Below are 18,980 nucleotides of genomic sequence, written 5' to 3' on the forward strand. Positions count from 1 at the left end.
ATCTAACATTGTTGACAGATCAGGGCAGAAAACTGTAGCAACATTTGATTTTCGTCAGGGTCTACATGGTTTAGAGCTTATAGCGTGAAAAGTAATCCGTCAACATATAATTTATTTTACCAAATCTTTTTTCTAAGATGTCAATCTATAGAATAAACACCATGAATTTAAGTTTGAGTCCATAAAATAGTAAAAAAAATTACCAAACGCGATACTAGCATTGCATTTTTTGTATTCTATTGTGATACATCAGGTCCATAAAGCGTACTTACTTACAAAAATTTGCGCAAAATTATTGATAAGATATGGTTTAAATAAATATTTATACTCTATTTTGCATGTTCAGTTCTAATTTTCCCAAAATTTGTAATTATTTTGAGGAAAAACGGACGTCTGGCAAATTTCATAATTGTCAATAATTTTCGCAAGGGGGTACACCCGTCTGAGAGGTGATAACAAACAAACTAGCATGTAAACATACATATTTTCTTTTGTATATGTATTTTCTAGAATGTATATTTATCATTTAAAGCTAAGCTTTTAATGATTGAGCCCATTTAGTGCCGAGTATAGGACTACCTTAAGTTTTTAACATTCTCCAGAACCGACCAACCAGTTGTAACCAAACATTTACAAGTCTGGAAATGATTTTCATGAATAAAACAAACCATTCTGTTTTTAAAAAAAATTTCAATTGATTTTCTAAATCGCATGAACGACTGACTGTAAAAACATGTCTTTAAAAACAAACGTTTCTTTTGTGTAGATTGTACAAACGATTTAATGTATATATATAGTCAAATAACCCAGGTACCTGGAAACCAACACACTTTCATATAAATATCCTTTTTTAATTACTTGTAGAAATATAATTTAAAGTGTTTTTTTTACGCAAATCTTTATTCATCTTCGCTAGCCAAGTGTCCGATTCGTTTTTATTCTCATCAGAACAATTTTGTATTTGGCGCCAATCAAAAATCCAATTTCCGGAAATGACTAGGCGGATCTAAGTTGATCCGGGCATTTTGATGGTAATGCGCGTCTCAAAATGGCGGTTGGGAAAATATTTAGATCACATAACACATTTCATTAATTTGGAGGGTGAAAGATTAGTTTAGCTACTTCCAGCATGTCGACGATGAGGAGAAGATCTCAGACAGGTCCTCGGACCGACACGACATACGACATTTATGTTTACATGACTGAAGGAAAATATCCCGATGGCGCAAACGAGAATGCGAGGAGGAACCTGCGAAAACGATCCAAAATGTTCAAGTTGAAAGGCAGTGAAGTGTTTCATGTATCTACTACAAAGGACAGGTTTGGTAAAGATGTTCAGAGAGAGAGACTTGTTCTAACAGACAATGCTAAAAGGAATGCAGTCATCAGCGAGTTGCATGTGGATGAGAAAGGTAGGCTAACACGAGTTGCAATCCTTTTAAAACATGGCGGATCATGAAGGGCGGAATGAGGACAATGAATATTCATTTCGCGCAATTTTTCTTTGACTCGTGTATATATTTTGTTAATCAATTAATTGAAGTCAAATTACTTGAAATTAAATTAATTTAAAACATAATTAAGTTATTAAATTGATTTTTTTTGTCTCGCCAGTAAAAAATATATAGTGATAATAATTTGGGGGGGGGGGTTAGAAAAATTTATGTTTAAATATGATTTATTATAAAAATTATTACGCATGGATCGAGAATTTCTTTTGGGGGGGGGGGGGGTTGAGAGTGGTCAAGCAATGAGTTTGCCAGGGGGTGTCTGAGGCATTTTATTTTTTTGTTAATTTTTTAATGTAATTTTAAGAAATTTGAATTTTACTGGGTGGGACTCTGGATCCTCCTGACCCCCCCCCCCCCCCCCCCCCCCATCTGCTCATGTTACAGTAAATATTTATTATTGTAATGTTTTAATTTTTCAGGCAATCACTTGGGAAGGGAAAAAGTATTAAGTGCCTTGACTGAAAAATACTACTTTGTTGGAATGAATAACAAAGTCAGGGAGTATCTTTTGAATTGTTCCTCTTGTCGCTCACGTTTTAAACTGGAAGGATTGTCTGATGGAAGCACATCAGCAGTATCAGATTTGGATGATATGGATGACAACGACTCAAATGCATCCTTTTCTGAGGATGGCAAACTTATCAAATCAGAATGGCCTGCACGTTCGCAAGAGGCACTACATTTCTGGGACATTGTAAGTTTCTATGACTTCATTGTTATGATAAAAACTAGAAACACCGATGTAAAAATTGTTTGTTTTAATGTAAGAAATTTGACAACTTGTGTATTGAACAAAATAATTTCTTTTGATTTTGTTTTCATAGGTGGAATTAAATGTGATGGGTCCTTACGACTGTATAGACAGTAAACATTACATTGTTGTGTTTCTGGATCTGTTCTCCAACTGGCCTGAAGCTTTTGTTGTGGATTCTGTATCCCCGTCAGTTGTTACACATCTTTTGTTGAACCTGATTTGCAGGTAACTACGAGGCTTTCATATGGAAACAGATATTAAATTGATTTAAGCATCTGATTAATAAATATCTAAAAGAATCATACTTGACTTGGACACAAGTATTTTTTTGTTGTATAATGTGTTCACATATCAAAAAATTTTGTGCTTTATATATTAAGACATATGTTAATGAATATTTTGACATTTCAAGAGCATGATTTTAATTAAACTGTCAATTAAGTTATACCTTCTAAAACCTTGTTGAACTGTGGTGGTTGATTAAGATTTTTTGGTTGATTTGTGCAGGTTTGGTTGTATGAAGACGCTGATGATCAGGGAGTCAACAAACTGTGCTAAAGAGGACCTCACACCTTTACAGAAATCACTGGAGAAGTCGGGAATTGACATTAACATAAATCAGTTTTCTTCAGCTCTCTCAGGTGAATTGGGGAAACTTTTCATATGCATGAATTATCCCTCCTTTTTGTGTACTTTTCCAACTGCATCCTTGATTAACCTGTGTGTCATATTTATTCAAGTATTTATAAACATGATTAATGAATATAATTGTAGAAAAAATTTGGAAGGAGATGGGAGATAACTTGGATTCATTTACCAAGAATAATGCACACTGGCCGCACTGTTTGGAATTTGCTTTGTTACCACATCGAGTGTCAAGACCAGAGCGTTCCGAGTATACACCAGCTTATATTACCTACGGAAGGTAAATATATACTCTGAAGAGCTAATACATGTAGATTTAATTTACATTGGTTATTAAATTTTACATCAACTTGAACAACTATGGTCAATTGAAAGGTAAATTTTAGACATAAAACTCAACGATTATTTTCTCAGGCACTGCCTTGATGAATAAATATAAGTTACTCTTATAAAAAGGGGAATAACTCTTTTGTTCAATTCTAAGACAAAAAAATATTCCAATTGAGTTTTCCTCCTTTTCAAAACTGCATGCAGTGTTACATCTCAAAATTCTGGCCTGAGAAAATAGAGTTTAATTTGTTGTTGACCTAATTTATTTTTCTAAACAGCGATTTCCAGTTCACCGTCTTGCATGCAAAAAGAAAAGACTTTTGATTTAAAGTTCATAGGATTTTAATTTTTCTTCTTAACAGAGAACTAAATTTGCCATCTAGTATGCACAAGGGAGAAGGTGATAACTTTCCTTCAGCTGAGCCACACCTGAGTTTGGAGGATATGACAGCATTGTCAGACAAGTTTCAGTCAGTTTATTCATCCTATGGGAAAAACATTCAAGCATGGAATTCCTGCTCTCAACCATTCTGTGTAATTCCTTCATTAAACTCGAGTGAAACTGTGAAGACACCAGGTAAAAGAGGGAGAAAGAAGAAAAATCCTGCCCCTCCTCCACCCCCACCAGAGGAACAAGATTCTGATAAAGAGGCTGAGGAGGACATGCCTCCACCTGCTACAGATGTGACCCCAAGAACCACTGGGCGAAAAAGAAAACGCAACATCAGTCGCATCACACGCCTCATTAATGCAGAAGATGATGAAGATGACGAGGATCACCCTCCAAAGCAGGACCCAGATGACAAAGACTACTCTCCCAGTAACAAGATGGTCAAAGTCAATACAGAGCAGGTAAGAAAAAGTTGATGTTGAGGAAGGAAAGGGGAGGGAAAGTAATAAGGGAGTGGAAGAATTGGAAAGAGTGAACTGTAATAAAATGGGTTTGGAAGAGTCAGAGAGTGAATGTAAGGAAAATATAATTCAGATGCATTGACTTACTTTTTCTGTAAGACATTTCAGTGATTTTTTGATATGTGTAAAAGAAGAGCAGCTGTATTTTTTGCTTGTCTTTTGAGGAAAAAATCCAGATGGGATATGCATCTGATTTTAAGAAGATAAAACATTCCTTTATTGATTACCAATCAGAAATTGTAATTAAAACTAGACGAAAAATTAACATGAAATTTAGAATTATATTAATATTCTGATGCATCTCCCATCTTGATTTTTTCAGGATGGGGAACCATCGGATCCCAAAGCTCCTTTGATCATGAAGTTAACACCTCCAACACCGAAGAAGCACATTTGTAATGGATGTGGGAAAGAGTTTTCGCGTTCTGATGTACTTAGGCGCCATATTCGCGAAATGCATGAAGCACACGAGTCCATGATAAACATTTGTCCAGAGTGTGGCATATGCATCAAGAGGAAACATCATTTAGCAAGACACATAAAACAAGTCCACAGTAAAGGTTGTGAGTGCAAAGCTTGTGGGGAAATGTTTGGAAACAAGATTGAACTAAAAGAGCACATTTCAACCGCACATGATGGATATAATTGTGAGAAATGCAACAGAAACTATACTTCAAAGTCTGGACTCAAGTTTCACATAGCACAGGAGCACGAGCAGAAATACCCTTGTCCTATATGTGGGAAATCATCTGGGTCTAGTTCAAGTTTTAACAAACATTTGGCTTCACACACTGAAGGATCTGATATTAAATGTCCCCATTGTCGGTACATATTCCCAAATAAAGACACATTTATGGCTCACAGAGAATCCTGTCGAATGTCAAGAGCATACACTTGTAATCAGTGTGGTAAAGGCTTTTCAAGCAAAAATTCATTCCAGCATCATGAAGCCACACATTTTGATGGCAAGTTTCCATGTCACATTTGTGGAATAAAATTCTCATTTAGTACCAATTTGAACCGTCATATAAGAACAGTTCATGTTGCTAAAGCAGAAGGAGAGGATGTTAAGTCACCCGAATTGTCGGCAGATAAAGAAAGCTCCGATCAAACTGGGAGTTTACCGGAAAACCAGAAAACTGCAAGTGCTGGTAACTTGTTTGAATCTGGAGTTGTTGTACCAGGAATGGATGACACTCAAAACAACAGCCTAAACCAGATAGTTGAAGCTATCAAACTGCAAGTGGAGAGGAGGATATCTTCCGGATATTGTGGTAATGGTGATATTCCAGGAAAACAAAGTGTGGGGACTGATGCCATGGAAGCAGCAGAGACCACTTCACCTCAGAAACCAGTTGTGTCCAGCAGCAGTAACCAGTTGTCGAGAGAAATAACCACTGTAAGCAAGAATGCAAATATCCAGGTTATTCACCAGCCTGCTACAACAAAACCAACTTCAACTGGGGTTCAAGAATTTGCTCTTGTTTCAAATGAAAATTCCAAAGGACAAGATATCAATAGTGGAAATATATGGATAGCGCTTCATGAATCTGGAAAACCTGCTAGAAATATTGTTATGAACCAAGCAGCTAATACATACCAGACAGAAAAACCACAAACTGGGGTAATTTCAAATTCAGAAAATGTTCAAGTTGCAAAGAAACCAGTGCCAGTATCTCATAGTGAACAAATATCTCCAGCCGTTGCTATCTCTAATGTACCTGCTACATACCGCATCATATCTGATCAGGTACACCTCAAATCCACACCATCCAGTGTTCCCACTTATAGAGTGATCACTGCTGAAAGAGGTGCACAGCCCAAATCCACAGCAACAGTGCTCCCAAACATATACACAGTGATGACCTCCGATCCAAGCCGAGCCAAGGCCACCAGCCTTCTCCCCAGCACTTACGTAGCAGCAACTTCTGAACAAGTTCAAGTCGCTGTACAGAAGCCACAATCCATCGTCATGACAGCAGGTCAAGGACAGAGCTCTGTACCCTTGACCTACACAGTTCAACAACCAGTGCCAGTAGTTACCAGTATGCAGAAAGTTCCGTCAGGAAGTCGTGACTTGGCTTCTTACATGCAAAAAGTTTTGCCCGACTCTTGCAGCGCAATGCCATCTTCTTTGCTGCAGAAAGTTGAAAGTGGGTCTTATGGAATTGTCACCGAAGAACATTCTTCCCAGGTCTACAGTATTGCAACAACGGACGATGATAGTAAAAACCTAGATGTTACTGCTTATAACGTAATAGTAAAGGAAATAAACGATCCAGTTCAACCAGCTGCAGAGGTTGTACCAAATGCTGGCTTGCATGCTGTACAGAGTTCAGACATTACTGAGGCTGATGGTATAGAAAGTGGGGGAGCTTCCTTCTCAGAAGCAACAGCTGACCCTGTCCAAGAGGACGTACAGTTTACATCAGAGCTGACAACCCAGGTGCAGGAAGCTGTAGAGTATGACACAGTGACCACCGACCCAGATATTATCTCACCTGCTAACCCTGATCCCGCCTCAAACTCCTATCCATCACAGTTGGGGGACAGTGATGGCACAGATTACACCATGGTGGTGGATTCGTTACAAACTGGGGAACAGCCAAAGGGGCAGCATTCATCATACACCACAGAAGCTTCGGAAAACGTTGAAAACTTGATGCAACTATCAGACTCGTCACAAATGAATCTGCCTGTTGAAAACCCAAACGAAATGGAGACTTCTGTGAACTCTTAGTCCTAAAATGGAGCTCCTTAAATGAACAGAAAAGATGTACATATACAATATATGAAGAATTTAAAACCTTTGTACTGGGATTGAATTTTTCAATTTCAATAGTTTAGAAAATTTTAAATTTGGAAGTGTTTTTTTTTTTTATTATTATTATTTTTGGCATTATTTTTACAACTTTTTTTTCTATTCAAGGAAAAATTACACAAACATCAACTTGCTATCTTCCACTTTTTAGCAATACATGTATTTGAGAAATCTTATATGATTTTACTCTAACTATATGTGCAATGTTAAGTGGATGTATATTTTCTCTCAAGTTTTGGTAATATAAAACCATCTGTGTAATCCTCTTTTGTAGAGTTTGTTTGGTCTATGTTACTCTGAAACACAGTTTTACTGAGTACACTATATGCAGCAGTTTTTAAGTTGTACCGGGATGCAATGTGTTTGCATTATTTAAATAGTTTCACTCTATTTGCTTCAATTCATGCAAATCAAGTCTGCAAGTTAATTTGTGATTACATCAAATTAAGTGTATACCTATATTTCCACTACCAGTGGGTTCACATTTAATAGTAAGATGATTAGGCCAAAATAAAAATTGTTTTGTTTGATGTACTCCGACCAACCCATTACAATTGCCTCTACCCTCCAAAAATTTGTATGATTATCAGATTATCATTGTGCAAGAAAATTTAAGAAAAAAGGCTACCTACATACCTAAACTACCCATCATGGAAAATTTAGGTCAAAGTACACATCAAACATATAAATTATTAATGCTGGCCTTCGATAATGTGTAATTATTTTTTGTACAGACATGTATCAATGGTCATGCAATTTGTAAATGGATATACCGCTACAAGCTTATTGTGCCACCATTTATTCATTTTTATTGCGGCACTGAGGATACATTTATTATTAGATTATGGCATCATTTTTATTATTTTAATAACCAATTAATGAAATTAATGTACATAACCATTTTAATACGTGTACATAGAGTATCGACTGTAGACACCATTTTATGTACTCATTGTAGTGTGTTAGTGAATCATGTTGTAAATTAATTGTAAATTTAAGAATTAATTGAAGAAAGCCCTCTTTGAGGAACATTGTACAAGAGTTTACAGCCTTTTACTTGGTACAATCAACTGTATGTTTTACACATTAAAAAATGATCTGATTTTTGTTTTCATTCATAAATTATACCTAATCTTAACCCGATTTTGGAAATGTGTGTTTGATGAAATCGTTTATTGACAGAATACATATGCAGTTGTTATCCATCTCATTATGTTGCCTACTCCTGTGTTGGAACAGGAGGTACCCTTTTCTAAAGATAGTTTTACCTGGCACCTTAGAAATGTGAAACCTGGATACTGAGTTTGACTGTGTAATTTTTTATAACTTCAGAGAAACTACCATAGAGAAATAAATCTATATACTGTGGAATCATTAGATTTCATGGTGGCTCAATTTTCGTGGAATTCATGGGTACCTCTCAACCACGAATTAACATCATTCACAAATTACGGTATTACATTAGAGTTATAAAGTCTTATTTCCTTTTCTTGTAGGTATAAGAAAATACATGAAATTACTTCCCCCATGAACCTACAAAATTTCAGCTGTCCAGGAAAATTAACCCCCACTAATTTTAATGATTTCACAGTATGGAATTAATTTAATGTTCCAAGAATATGGTTACCGTACATTAATTAAGTGAGAATATAGCTATTGGAGGATAATGCCATTCTATTGAAGAGAGATTGTTCATACCCAATATGAATCCTTAGAAAATGCAAAGAAGTTCTAACATTTTATTTTGTATGTAACTATTTGAGATAATAAACAGATACAGGTCCATGTACTAAGGTCATCCTTTAAAAAAAGGTTGGTTTGGAATTGCTACCTGGGGGTTTCCAGAACCAGGACGGAGGGAGGGGAATTTTTTTTTTCAAACTGGAAGTTTAGCTAATTAAGGTCAAAAACAAAAATCTCCATTAAATGGTAGAAATTAGATGCTACTTTGACAAATGAACTTGTGTGTAAACATTGTATGTTTTTTTAGGGGGGGGGGGTGTATTTCAATGAGGTTGGAGGCAATTCCAAACAAACAATTTTATATTGGCCGAATTATAATTTTTGCACTTGATGAAATGTTCTATAAATTTTCAATATGAATACCACTTTAAACCAAAAGGATATCATTTTAACAGTATTCTGCAATAATCCATTCCAGATTCACATATCTTTCAATATTAATCAAACTGAAGTTGCCAGAAAAAATTTCCACCATTATGAATAGTCAAAATGGTGTGCACCTTAAAATGTTCAGTAATGTCAGTTTATGGTAAACCTGCTTGTAGAATTCCCACTGTCTGCAAATTGTCGGTTTCATTCGGATGGGGCACATAAATGTTTATTAGTTTATACATCAGTATTTGGCCTAATGTTGCTGTTCTTAATGACCAATACATTAAATTTTTTGGCCAAAGGACTAGACAGTTGTTGGAGATTTGGTACAAACTCCTGAATCATTTTGTTAAGGGATACTCTGTAAACACTGAAATATTTGCCCCGCTTTATTTTGCTTTTTTCGCCCTCGTCGTCAGCAGGCAAATTTAGGCCTGGGGGAATTCCATTGTCTTAAAATATCTCTCTTTCACCACAACTTTGTTTGGGTGAATGTAAATAGGGGAGAAACCCTTTGCAAATGATGAAGGGCGAAAATAACCCTGTCTACGGTACTATTATGAATCCTTCTGACGCTGATTTTGAATTTGAAGAATTAGATTCTGTAGAATTTCCTGAAACACAGTACTGTTCTGTAAAGTGTCAAGGAGATGCATTATTTGGAGTTGTAAGATATATATGTAAAAATACTCGTGCACCATTATACTGTTTTGTAGAATATTAAGGAGCTGTTCTACTTGGGGTTGAAAATTTAAACAGTATCGTAGTTTACTAGTACATCCTAGACTTGAAGTGACTAAAGTATTGTACAAATATTCGTAGCATCTTTATGATATTGTGCAGAAATGGAATAAAGGAGTTTCAATGTAATTTTTCAGGAGCTGGATGCGTATTATCAGGCCATCTTCCAGTACAAGAAACACAAGTCCTACCTGCCAGGCTGCCCAGACAATTACAAGAGAGTTTTACGGAAGTCTGCTGTTAGCTACACAGTGTTTGAGGACAAGCTGTTCTATACAACAGACGGAGAACTACGCTATGTTCCAATGACATGGAAAGAGAGACTGTACTATTTGGCCTCGGCCCACATGTCACAGAAAGGTTAAAATGATTTTGTTGCAAGTTCATGTCGGTATTTAAGAATTAACGGAAGCTGAAAATCTTTTTCTTTTAAAATTCTCATACTTTAAAGAACGTAATGAACACTAAGAGTTATTCTTAGTTTTTTATACAGATAAGAAAAGAGAGAGAGTTACCTAAATGTGCACAATAAAAAAGTTTACTGGTAATAAAGCTTGAAAAGCACAAACATCAGAAACTAAGAAGCAAAAATTAAAACAATGCTTTGCTATATCATAGTAATTAGATGATGGGAAAAATGTCTTTTTTTAGGTAAACACATAAATAAGAACAACATGGCACAATGGATGACAGATAAAAAGATTGCTTGGAAAGGTATATCTGTGGACTGCACAGCATTTGCAGCTGCCTGTCCTCACTGCACTCTTGGTGAAAGGAAATCGGAACCCATTAGCAAGCAGTCCTTCAAAGATGTAATAAAAAATATATAACATTTCTTTTTCTTATTGAATATCATACAGTAACAGAATTTATACAACAGGTATTCGGCTGGTTTGCAATTTGAAGAAATCGATGTTAGACATTTAATGTTTACCATTTATTGTTATTTGTAATTAAGGTAAAAAAAAAATGTATATTATTTACTTTGGGAGAAATAGGTTTTCTCATCATGTTTTGTTTTTGTATATTTATTATGCCCCCCTTCGAAGAAGGGAGGGCATATTGCTTTGCTGCTGTCTGTCGGTCGGTCCACCATCAGTTTCCGTTCATTTTCTTAGCAGAGGATGAACATATTGAAATGAAATTTGGTATACAAGTTTATTAGGATAATATCTAGGTCAAGTTCGATATTGGGTACGATCGAGCCATTTTTGACAGAGTTATGGTCCTTGGACGTAGAAAAATTCCAGGTATTTGCAGTTTCCGCTCATTTAATGAGCAGGGGATAAACATATTGAAATGAAATTTGGTATACAGGTTTATTATGATAATATCTAGGTCAAGTTTGATATTGGGTACGATCGAGCTATTTTCTACAGAGTTATGGCCCTTGGACTAAGAAAAATTACAAATATTTACAGTTTACGTTCATTTTCTTTATGAATGTTTCCCAGGTAGGGGGGCATAAGTGTTTCACAAACATCTCTTGTTTACCTGTAAGTTTTAAAAACGCTCTTTTTACAGGACCCAGTTCTAAAGATGGCTGAAGATAACTACAGTCTGCTGCTGAACTACCTTCAGAAGCAGACGTTTCCCTCGACCACTCCTCAGTCCCAGAAAGACACAGTTACTAGCATTGCAAAAAACTTTGTGATTCAAAAAGGAGTGCTGTATCACAAAAAAGGGAAAATGGGAGACTTGAGATGTCTGGAAGTAGGGACCAAGGACAGGAAAGTAGCCATGCAGGCTGCTCATGTTAGCAATGGTATGGAAAAAAATAACTCATAATTTTTTATTAAAGATTTGTGAAGATGATCGCTTCTTTGACTAAATCTTAATAAATACTTACAGAATTTATACCCAAATAAACTGGGCTGGAACAGTTTACTCTTAATTATAAAACGCTTTGCAGTTTATAAAGCATAAGTGTTCAAGTCAGTTTTAAATATACTAAAAAATCTGTATCTATTGAATTTGGTCCTATATTACAAATAAAAATACATGTACATGTCAATTTCATTGTCATTGACTGTTGTATGCATTGTGGATGAAGCTCCAGTATTCATTTAAGAAATAAACAGCAATTTAAAAAGTTCACCGGGATATGAAGTTGGTTGGTCACGTGATCAAATCCTGTGAGGTCTGAAGGGCTTCTCAGTAGATTTGATCACATACCAACCAACTTCATATCCTGGTGAACTTTTTAACATTACTGTTTATTACTTATATTTACGTTTGAAAAAGACAAATCGTTCAGAACTGTTAAAATTACCAAGATTTTATGTTTACCATAATCCAAGCGATAAGCGCATGCTATAATCATTGTGACGTCACAAAAAAGTTCATACAGAATTGAACATTTTTGCTATTCTATAGGTTCATATAAGGAAACATATTTGCAAATGTAAATATTGTACATTAAACAGAAGAACATTGTCCGGTATATTTCCAGATGAACACTTTGGACCAGGAGACACATTTTCCAGGTTGTCAGATAAGTTTGTGTGGAATCGCATGGGTGAAAGTGTCAACAATTTTATTGCTGGCTGTTGTAAGAAAAAAGATGAGGAATATGCAACCCCAAGAACACTTATTAATAGGAATGTGGATTTCTTCAACAAACAGTTTCTAAATGGGGTAAAAAAAAATTTTTTACTTCTGTTGATTGGTTGATTTTTTTTTATCTATGTATTTTTGTACTCAACAATTTTTTAACTTGTTCTTCCAAAGGTGGTAGACAAGATTTTGGTTCAAGGGAAAGAAAAATATTCCAAACCTGTTATACAGGACTTGCTAGATCACATTAAAGAGGAACCAAACAGTCCAGTAAAGGAAGAGGAAGCAGTGGAGATGGGAGAGAAAAATGAAGAAAATGAAAAGCAGGAAGGGAATACGTCAGGAGAGAAAAGTGAAGTAAAGGAAACACAGGAAGGCAATGAGAATCAGAAAGTAAAGGAAACACAGGAAGGCAATGAGAATCAGAAAGTAAAGGAAACACAGGAAGGCAATGAGAATCAGAAAGTAAAGGAAACACAGGAAGGCAATGAGAATCAGAAATGCCAAGAAAAGTCAGATAAAGCTGGAGAGACAGAAGAGAAAACTGAAGAAACAGAGAAGCAGAAAAAGAGTACTACTCAGAATCAAACTCTATGTAAGGAACAGAGCCCCACGAATAGAAAAATCACTTCTACTAAGAGCTTTACCAGAGGCCCCGAGAAGGAAACAGAGGCACATGGTTTGGATACCATGATAACCACGACAGTTGGGAATGTGATGAAGACTGGAATAATGAGTGACAGAGTCACAAGGACTGCTGTCAGTTCAATCATTCCGCCTGAAGAACTAGAAGAAGAAGAAGAAGAAGAGGAAGAAGCCATGCAGACTGAAACATTGACTGAGGTGGTTCCCAAAATCGAGGATGTTTCAGGGTCTTCATCTACCGGTATGTCTTTTGGTTTCAAGGAAAAGGGGGATACATGAGTAAGCAATAGGTCATGATACTTTTAGATATAAAATCCACTTATGCTGATTGTCATATCGCAAAGATATCTGTACTCTGTGTATTTGTTGTCAACTTGTATTGCAAGTAGCTTGTTCTTAAATTAGCAGGTAGGTAAGAAGCAGCAACAATGCGCTATAGTAATATAACTGGTACTGGTAAATTTTATGTATTATTGTTTAAAATATTACAAGAGAATATTATTAATGTGTTTCCATTCAGGTGTTAAAGAAGAAGAAAAGAAAGGAAAAGCCATTCATTTGGTGTGTGAATACTGTGGGATGATATTCAAGGGACACAACAAATATAAAAGTTAGTTACGTTTTTCATTGTTGCATTCTATGTGATTCTCTTTATGCTGATGACGACGTTAAGATTATTTCTATGGTTATCAAAACTTTATTCTATTTTCTAGTACACATGTATGGCCACACTGGTGTTAAACCTTACCCATGTACCTTGTGTGATAAATCCTTTACTCTGAAGAAAACACTCAAATTCCATCTTGGCAAACATGCTGGTCAGAAACCATTCCTGTAAGTGGTTTTTTAAAATAAGCATTTTGATTTGATATATATTTTTTAGGTACCGGTAAAACAAATTTCCAATGAAAGTATTTACGTTTGACAAGTGGCATATTTACTTTTGTATATGTGTACCTTTTTTTCCTTTCAATTAGCCTTTATTACATGTACCATAATATGTATACATGTATATGCAAATTATTGAACTTTAAATTATGATTTACAATTACACATGTATCATCTTCAATGCTAGTGTTAATATGCATCTTGTTCATTGAGAAATGCTGACCAAGTTGAATATATACACCCTCTCTCTCTCTCTCTCTCTCTCTCTCTCTCTCCATTTGATACAAGAAATATAAGATATAAGGTTTTCAACAAAATATCCATCCTATCATTATTTGATTCGATTCATTATTTTACAGGTGCAATATTTGTGGCAAAAGATTTCACGTTCCCAATAGCCTGCGCTCTCATCTACAGATTCATGCCAAGGGAGGCAACAACATCCATTATTGCAAGCTCTGTAACAGGGAGTTTGCCACAGATGCTAGGTTTGAGAAGCACCTGAAGTTTAAACATCCCCCAGAGGAGGAAGAGCATCTCTGCTCTCAGTGTGGGAAGAAGTTCTGCAGCCGCAGTAAGAATCTTTAACAAGCACCTTATTACATGTATATGAAAAAGCTGTCTTGATTCTTGAATTATTTCTCAAAAGATATAAAGAGAGACCAAAACAGGTGTGGAAAATGTACAACAAAACAAAATTATCTCTATAAAGTAATGAAATAATATTACCATGTAAAGATAAAAAGGAGAATAATTTCTGACAATTTATTTGTTTATTTATTTGATGTTACCATATTTTATTTCAGAGAGTTTAAAGCGTCATGAAAAGTCTGCTCATGATGCAGTGAAAAGTCATTTTTGCAAGGTTTGTGAAAGAGGTTTCTTCAGAAAAGAATACCTAAATCGCCATATGCAACAGCACGAATTACAAACAGAAGGAGGAACAAAGAAAGTGAAATCTCTAGTTATAAGGAAGCCGAAAGCCTTGCAGAACAAGAAACCAACAACAAAAACAGTTGAAAAAACCGAACCCGGAAACATCATCATTCAGACCGTACAAGAAGGGGAAAACCCATCCATTTCCAATGTGGTCGGTAACATCCGGATTGAAGTGGAGCCCGGTCAGGTGGAGGAGTACTTCATCCAGGAAGGTGACGGCTCCACAGAGAACATGTATTACGCGGTGGAAACTAACGAGGTGGATCAGGAGGGTGGCGGCAGCACACTGGTGTACAGCTTTCCTTCTGTCCAGTACGAGATCGAGTGTCCGGACGGACAGCTCAATCAGGAGGCCTTGTCTGCCATCACCATGTTGGCTCAAGCTTCCAGTCAACAAAATGTCTAAGTGCCAGATCTACGTTTTAGTTGGATTGGACTCAAATTTTTTTTTTTAATAAAATCGTCAGTGAAAATTTGTGTACATGTATATTCACTTAAGTTTTCTTTTAAGACTTATAAAAATAATTTTTGGAAATACGTACACCATATAAAAAAGGATAACGTTTACTGAATCATTTTTGTACAGTTAAATATGTTGTTTTACTATTACATGTATCCATTTTTTTTGTTGCATATTGAATTGAAATATAAGTAATATGTATGTTTCCGTTTATTTCTGTAAAGCTGTTAAAGGTGAAAGACAAACTGATTTTTGGTTTATATAATAACTGACAAAAGGTTTGATGTAGTACATGTATTGTATTTGTGCTCAGCAGCATTATAGGTCATGTTCTATACATCTTTAAATCAAGATCTATTGTAAAACTCTTGGATGTGCTATTGATAGGAATCTGATTATATTAATGCTAAACCATTTCTGTGTACTTGTAACATTCAAGGATTGACAATCATTATACTTATTAATATATGTAATTTGAGGCTCTACAAAATACTTTATTGAACCAATTGTTTGGCAGTCTTTTAAAATTCATTCTTATTTAGTAATTTTTTGGTTTCAATGATAATTACATCATGAGTATTCAAGCCAATCAACTTTTTTTCTATAATGAATGTGATATCTTTTCCAAAAATGTAAATATGGTACCTTATAAAAGATTTTATAGGTTGCTTGATATGTACATTACATTAAGGGTCATCCACTCCCTGGAACTATACTATTTATGATATCAGTGCCTGGTAATCTATTAAATAGGGAAACTGTTGATATATAACGGTACCTCTTGCGTAATAGCACAGTGGATATGGCATCAGACAACGGACCTGCGGATCACATGTTCCACATAAAAAGCAGTTGTGTTAACTTGCAGGTTACAAATATTTTGTAAAATCCCAAAGATGTGGAGGACCCTTGATTATGCAAAATATATAAATGAATGTATTCTCAGCCTGGGGTGGAATTCCACTGTTGTTAGCTCCTTGCAGCTCTTTCACACTTGTTTGTTTGGTTTTTTTTACCAACTCTTAGAATGTAAATCAGTTATTGTGGTTACTGAGATTCACTGGGGTTTATACTTATTAATCAAATCCCTCTGTGATCCTTAATAGTGGACATTGAGCCAACAAGTAAATGCATGAAACTTACAATGCCTCTTTGTATGCTTTATTGACTCTGGTCAGTTATTGTATCCAAAGTATGTTGGTACATGTAATATGCAGGTAATTATTAATAAATGTTACTTTCCAATTTTTGTTGTTTATGTGTGGTCATCTCATTTATTGCATTCAATAGAGCAATAGAAAAGCAAAATCTTGAGAACCATTTGCATCTTCACTCTTGTGTAGAATTATACTTTTTGGACATATCCCAAGATCTGCAATGCCTCAATGGGCCAATCTTACAACCCTAGGACTCAATGTATTAAAGATAACTAAATTGTAGATTGAACTATGAATAATTATAAAAAGTGAAAGAATTGGATGTAAATATAAAGATATGAGGATGCTTTCATATAGTAAAACAACTAAATGTAACATTGTATATCTTTAGAAGGAGACCTTTTAACAATTTTCCTATACGTTTCTATTGAGAAGTTTGAGCCCTCGTTGAGTCCCAGAATTAGCCCGTGGATCATGTTTTAACCATTTGGAGACTAGAGTGCTTGCGTAGTAATTTCACTGTGATGTTGTTCTTGAAGATTTTAAAAAAACATTTTCTCTTCATGTTTCTACAATGAAATTTGAACTCCTCTTAGTGATTGGCCCAATGTCAAGGTTTAAACAGTTTAGAATTTACACTATCTTAGGATGGTTGCATAGTGATCTCACAAATTGTTGCAGTGTAGTTCTTGAGAACAAGATTTTTAGTAAACATTTCCCTGTATGTTTCTATGTTAAACTTTTAACCCCCTCTTGGGGCCCCAGAATTAATTCGGGGGTTGTGATTAAGAATCTTCACTAAACATACAAACGTTGATGCAAATATTGGCATTTCTAGTGCAGTTGTTATGGAGGAGAATTATTTTTAAGTCAAAGACCTTATTTTCACTGTTGCGATATTATCTCCCTTTTAAAAACGGCATTTATTTTAAGACTTTTAAATCCCCTTCCCTTACGGATTCTTTGTATCAAGTTTGATTAAATTTGGTCCAGTGGTTCTAGAGAAGTGTAAAAGAAGGAAAACGTTTACAAACAGACGGATGGCGGACAACAGGTGATCAGAAAAGCTTACTTGAACTTTCGATTCAGGTGAGCCAAAAAGTTGACAGTGTATTGATATGTTTAGCCACATACGGTTCTATTCTATCGGTAAATGTGCGCGATGGGTCCCAACCTTTTGAGTTAGTGATAATTATACATGTATGTTTAAATTATGATATATAGATGACCATCAAAGGACACCTGATCCAAAAACCTTAACTTCCTTCAGCATCTGAAACATTTGGCTCAGATTCAAAATTCAGATCAGCAATGCCAGTGTTACGAAAGCCGAATAGGGCCACATAAAAAAATATTTTTATCTCGTAATTACGAGAAAAGATCTCGTTATTACGAGTAAATTATCTCGTTATTACGAGAAAAGATCTCGTTATTACGAAAAAAGATCTCGTTATTACGAGAAAAGATCTCGTTATTACGAGTTAGTTATCTCGTTATTACGAGAAAAGATCTCATAATAACGAGAAAAGATCTCGTTATTACGAGAAAATTTTCTCGTTATTACGAGAAAAGATCTCGTTATTACGAGATAATGTTCTCGTTATTACGAGTTAATTTTCTCGTTATTACGAGAAAAGATCTCGTTATTACGAGAAAAGATCTATATAAAATGGTGCGTTTCTGAAAAAGAATTCGACTGGATCACACTTTAAGTCTATCTTTTTCATTCCAGAAACGTTGATTCAATTTTGATCAATATTTAAAAATAACAACGATCATTATTCATTAATTTCTACATATCAAAATGATTGGTTTCGACATTTTATCTGGTAATAATAAAAGGAAAGAACTTTATGTAATTTTTCTATTCAACTTATATATATTATAATCCCACTCCGAAGTAAATACCAGGAGTCCTTTAGTCGTAAAAACACAGTTTTATTAGTTACAGATAACTTTAATGACTAATAGTTTCAGTCATGGATATGGATACACAGGGTTTACCCGAATTTGTGTTTTATATGTTCATACACAACCTACATGTATATTGAAAATAATTGATTTTATATAAACATTTTGGAGTCTGAAAAAAAATAACACGTATCCTTCTTAATTATTGACATACAGTTCAATGAATTTTTTAATCAATTTGCTTTGCTAATTCTTCTGAAATTTCTTTAAAACTGCTTGGTCCGATTTTATATCAAATTATGCGTTTTAAACGATGATCATGCTAAGTAAGTGTATATTAATAGACATTGCAGTAGTTCATACACTTTATATAAAAAGAATAGAATAATGAAACGCGCCATTTCAAAACTAGATCTTTTCTCGTAATTACGAGATAATTAACTCGTAATAACGAGATAACTAACTCGTAATAACGAGATCTTTTCTCGTAATTACGAGATCTTTTCTCGTAATTACGAGATAATTAACTCATAATAACGAGATCTTTTCTCGTAATTACGAGATCTTTTCTCGTAATTACGAGATAATTAACTCG

At 35.0% G+C, this 18,980-nt stretch overlaps 1 protein-coding gene across 2 annotated transcripts; it reads left to right on the forward strand.

Annotated features, from left to right (window-relative positions):
• Positions 1–1,003: 1,003 nt before the first annotated feature.
• Positions 1,004–16,562, forward strand: LOC105317056 (uncharacterized). 2 transcript variants are annotated; one of them, XM_011413589.4, is made up of 15 exons: positions 1,007–1,412; positions 1,931–2,205; positions 2,336–2,490; positions 2,773–2,906; positions 3,040–3,190; positions 3,603–4,092; positions 9,967–10,189; positions 10,481–10,641; positions 11,354–11,594; positions 12,282–12,466; positions 12,560–13,271; positions 13,551–13,640; positions 13,744–13,864; positions 14,278–14,492; positions 14,725–16,562. In XM_011413589.4, exons 1-15 carry the CDS (start codon positions 1,130–1,132, stop codon positions 15,261–15,263), a joined length of 3,975 nt encoding a protein of 1,324 aa, XP_011411891.3. In that variant the 5' UTR covers positions 1,007–1,129; the 3' UTR covers positions 15,264–16,562. The 2 variants fall into 2 exon arrangements, with proteins under 2 accessions (XP_011411892.3, XP_011411891.3); XM_011413590.4 differs by lacking the exons at positions 9,967–10,189; positions 10,481–10,641; positions 11,354–11,594; ... (4 more) ...; positions 14,278–14,492; positions 14,725–16,562 and adding an exon at positions 4,475–8,076 and having other exon boundaries at positions 1,004–1,412.
• The last annotated feature ends 2,418 nt before the right edge of the window (positions 16,563–18,980 follow it).

This window comes from Magallana gigas, chromosome 7 (assembly GCF_963853765.1).
Source record: "Magallana gigas chromosome 7, xbMagGiga1.1, whole genome shotgun sequence".
Lineage (NCBI taxonomy): Eukaryota > Metazoa > Mollusca > Bivalvia > Ostreida > Ostreidae > Magallana > Magallana gigas.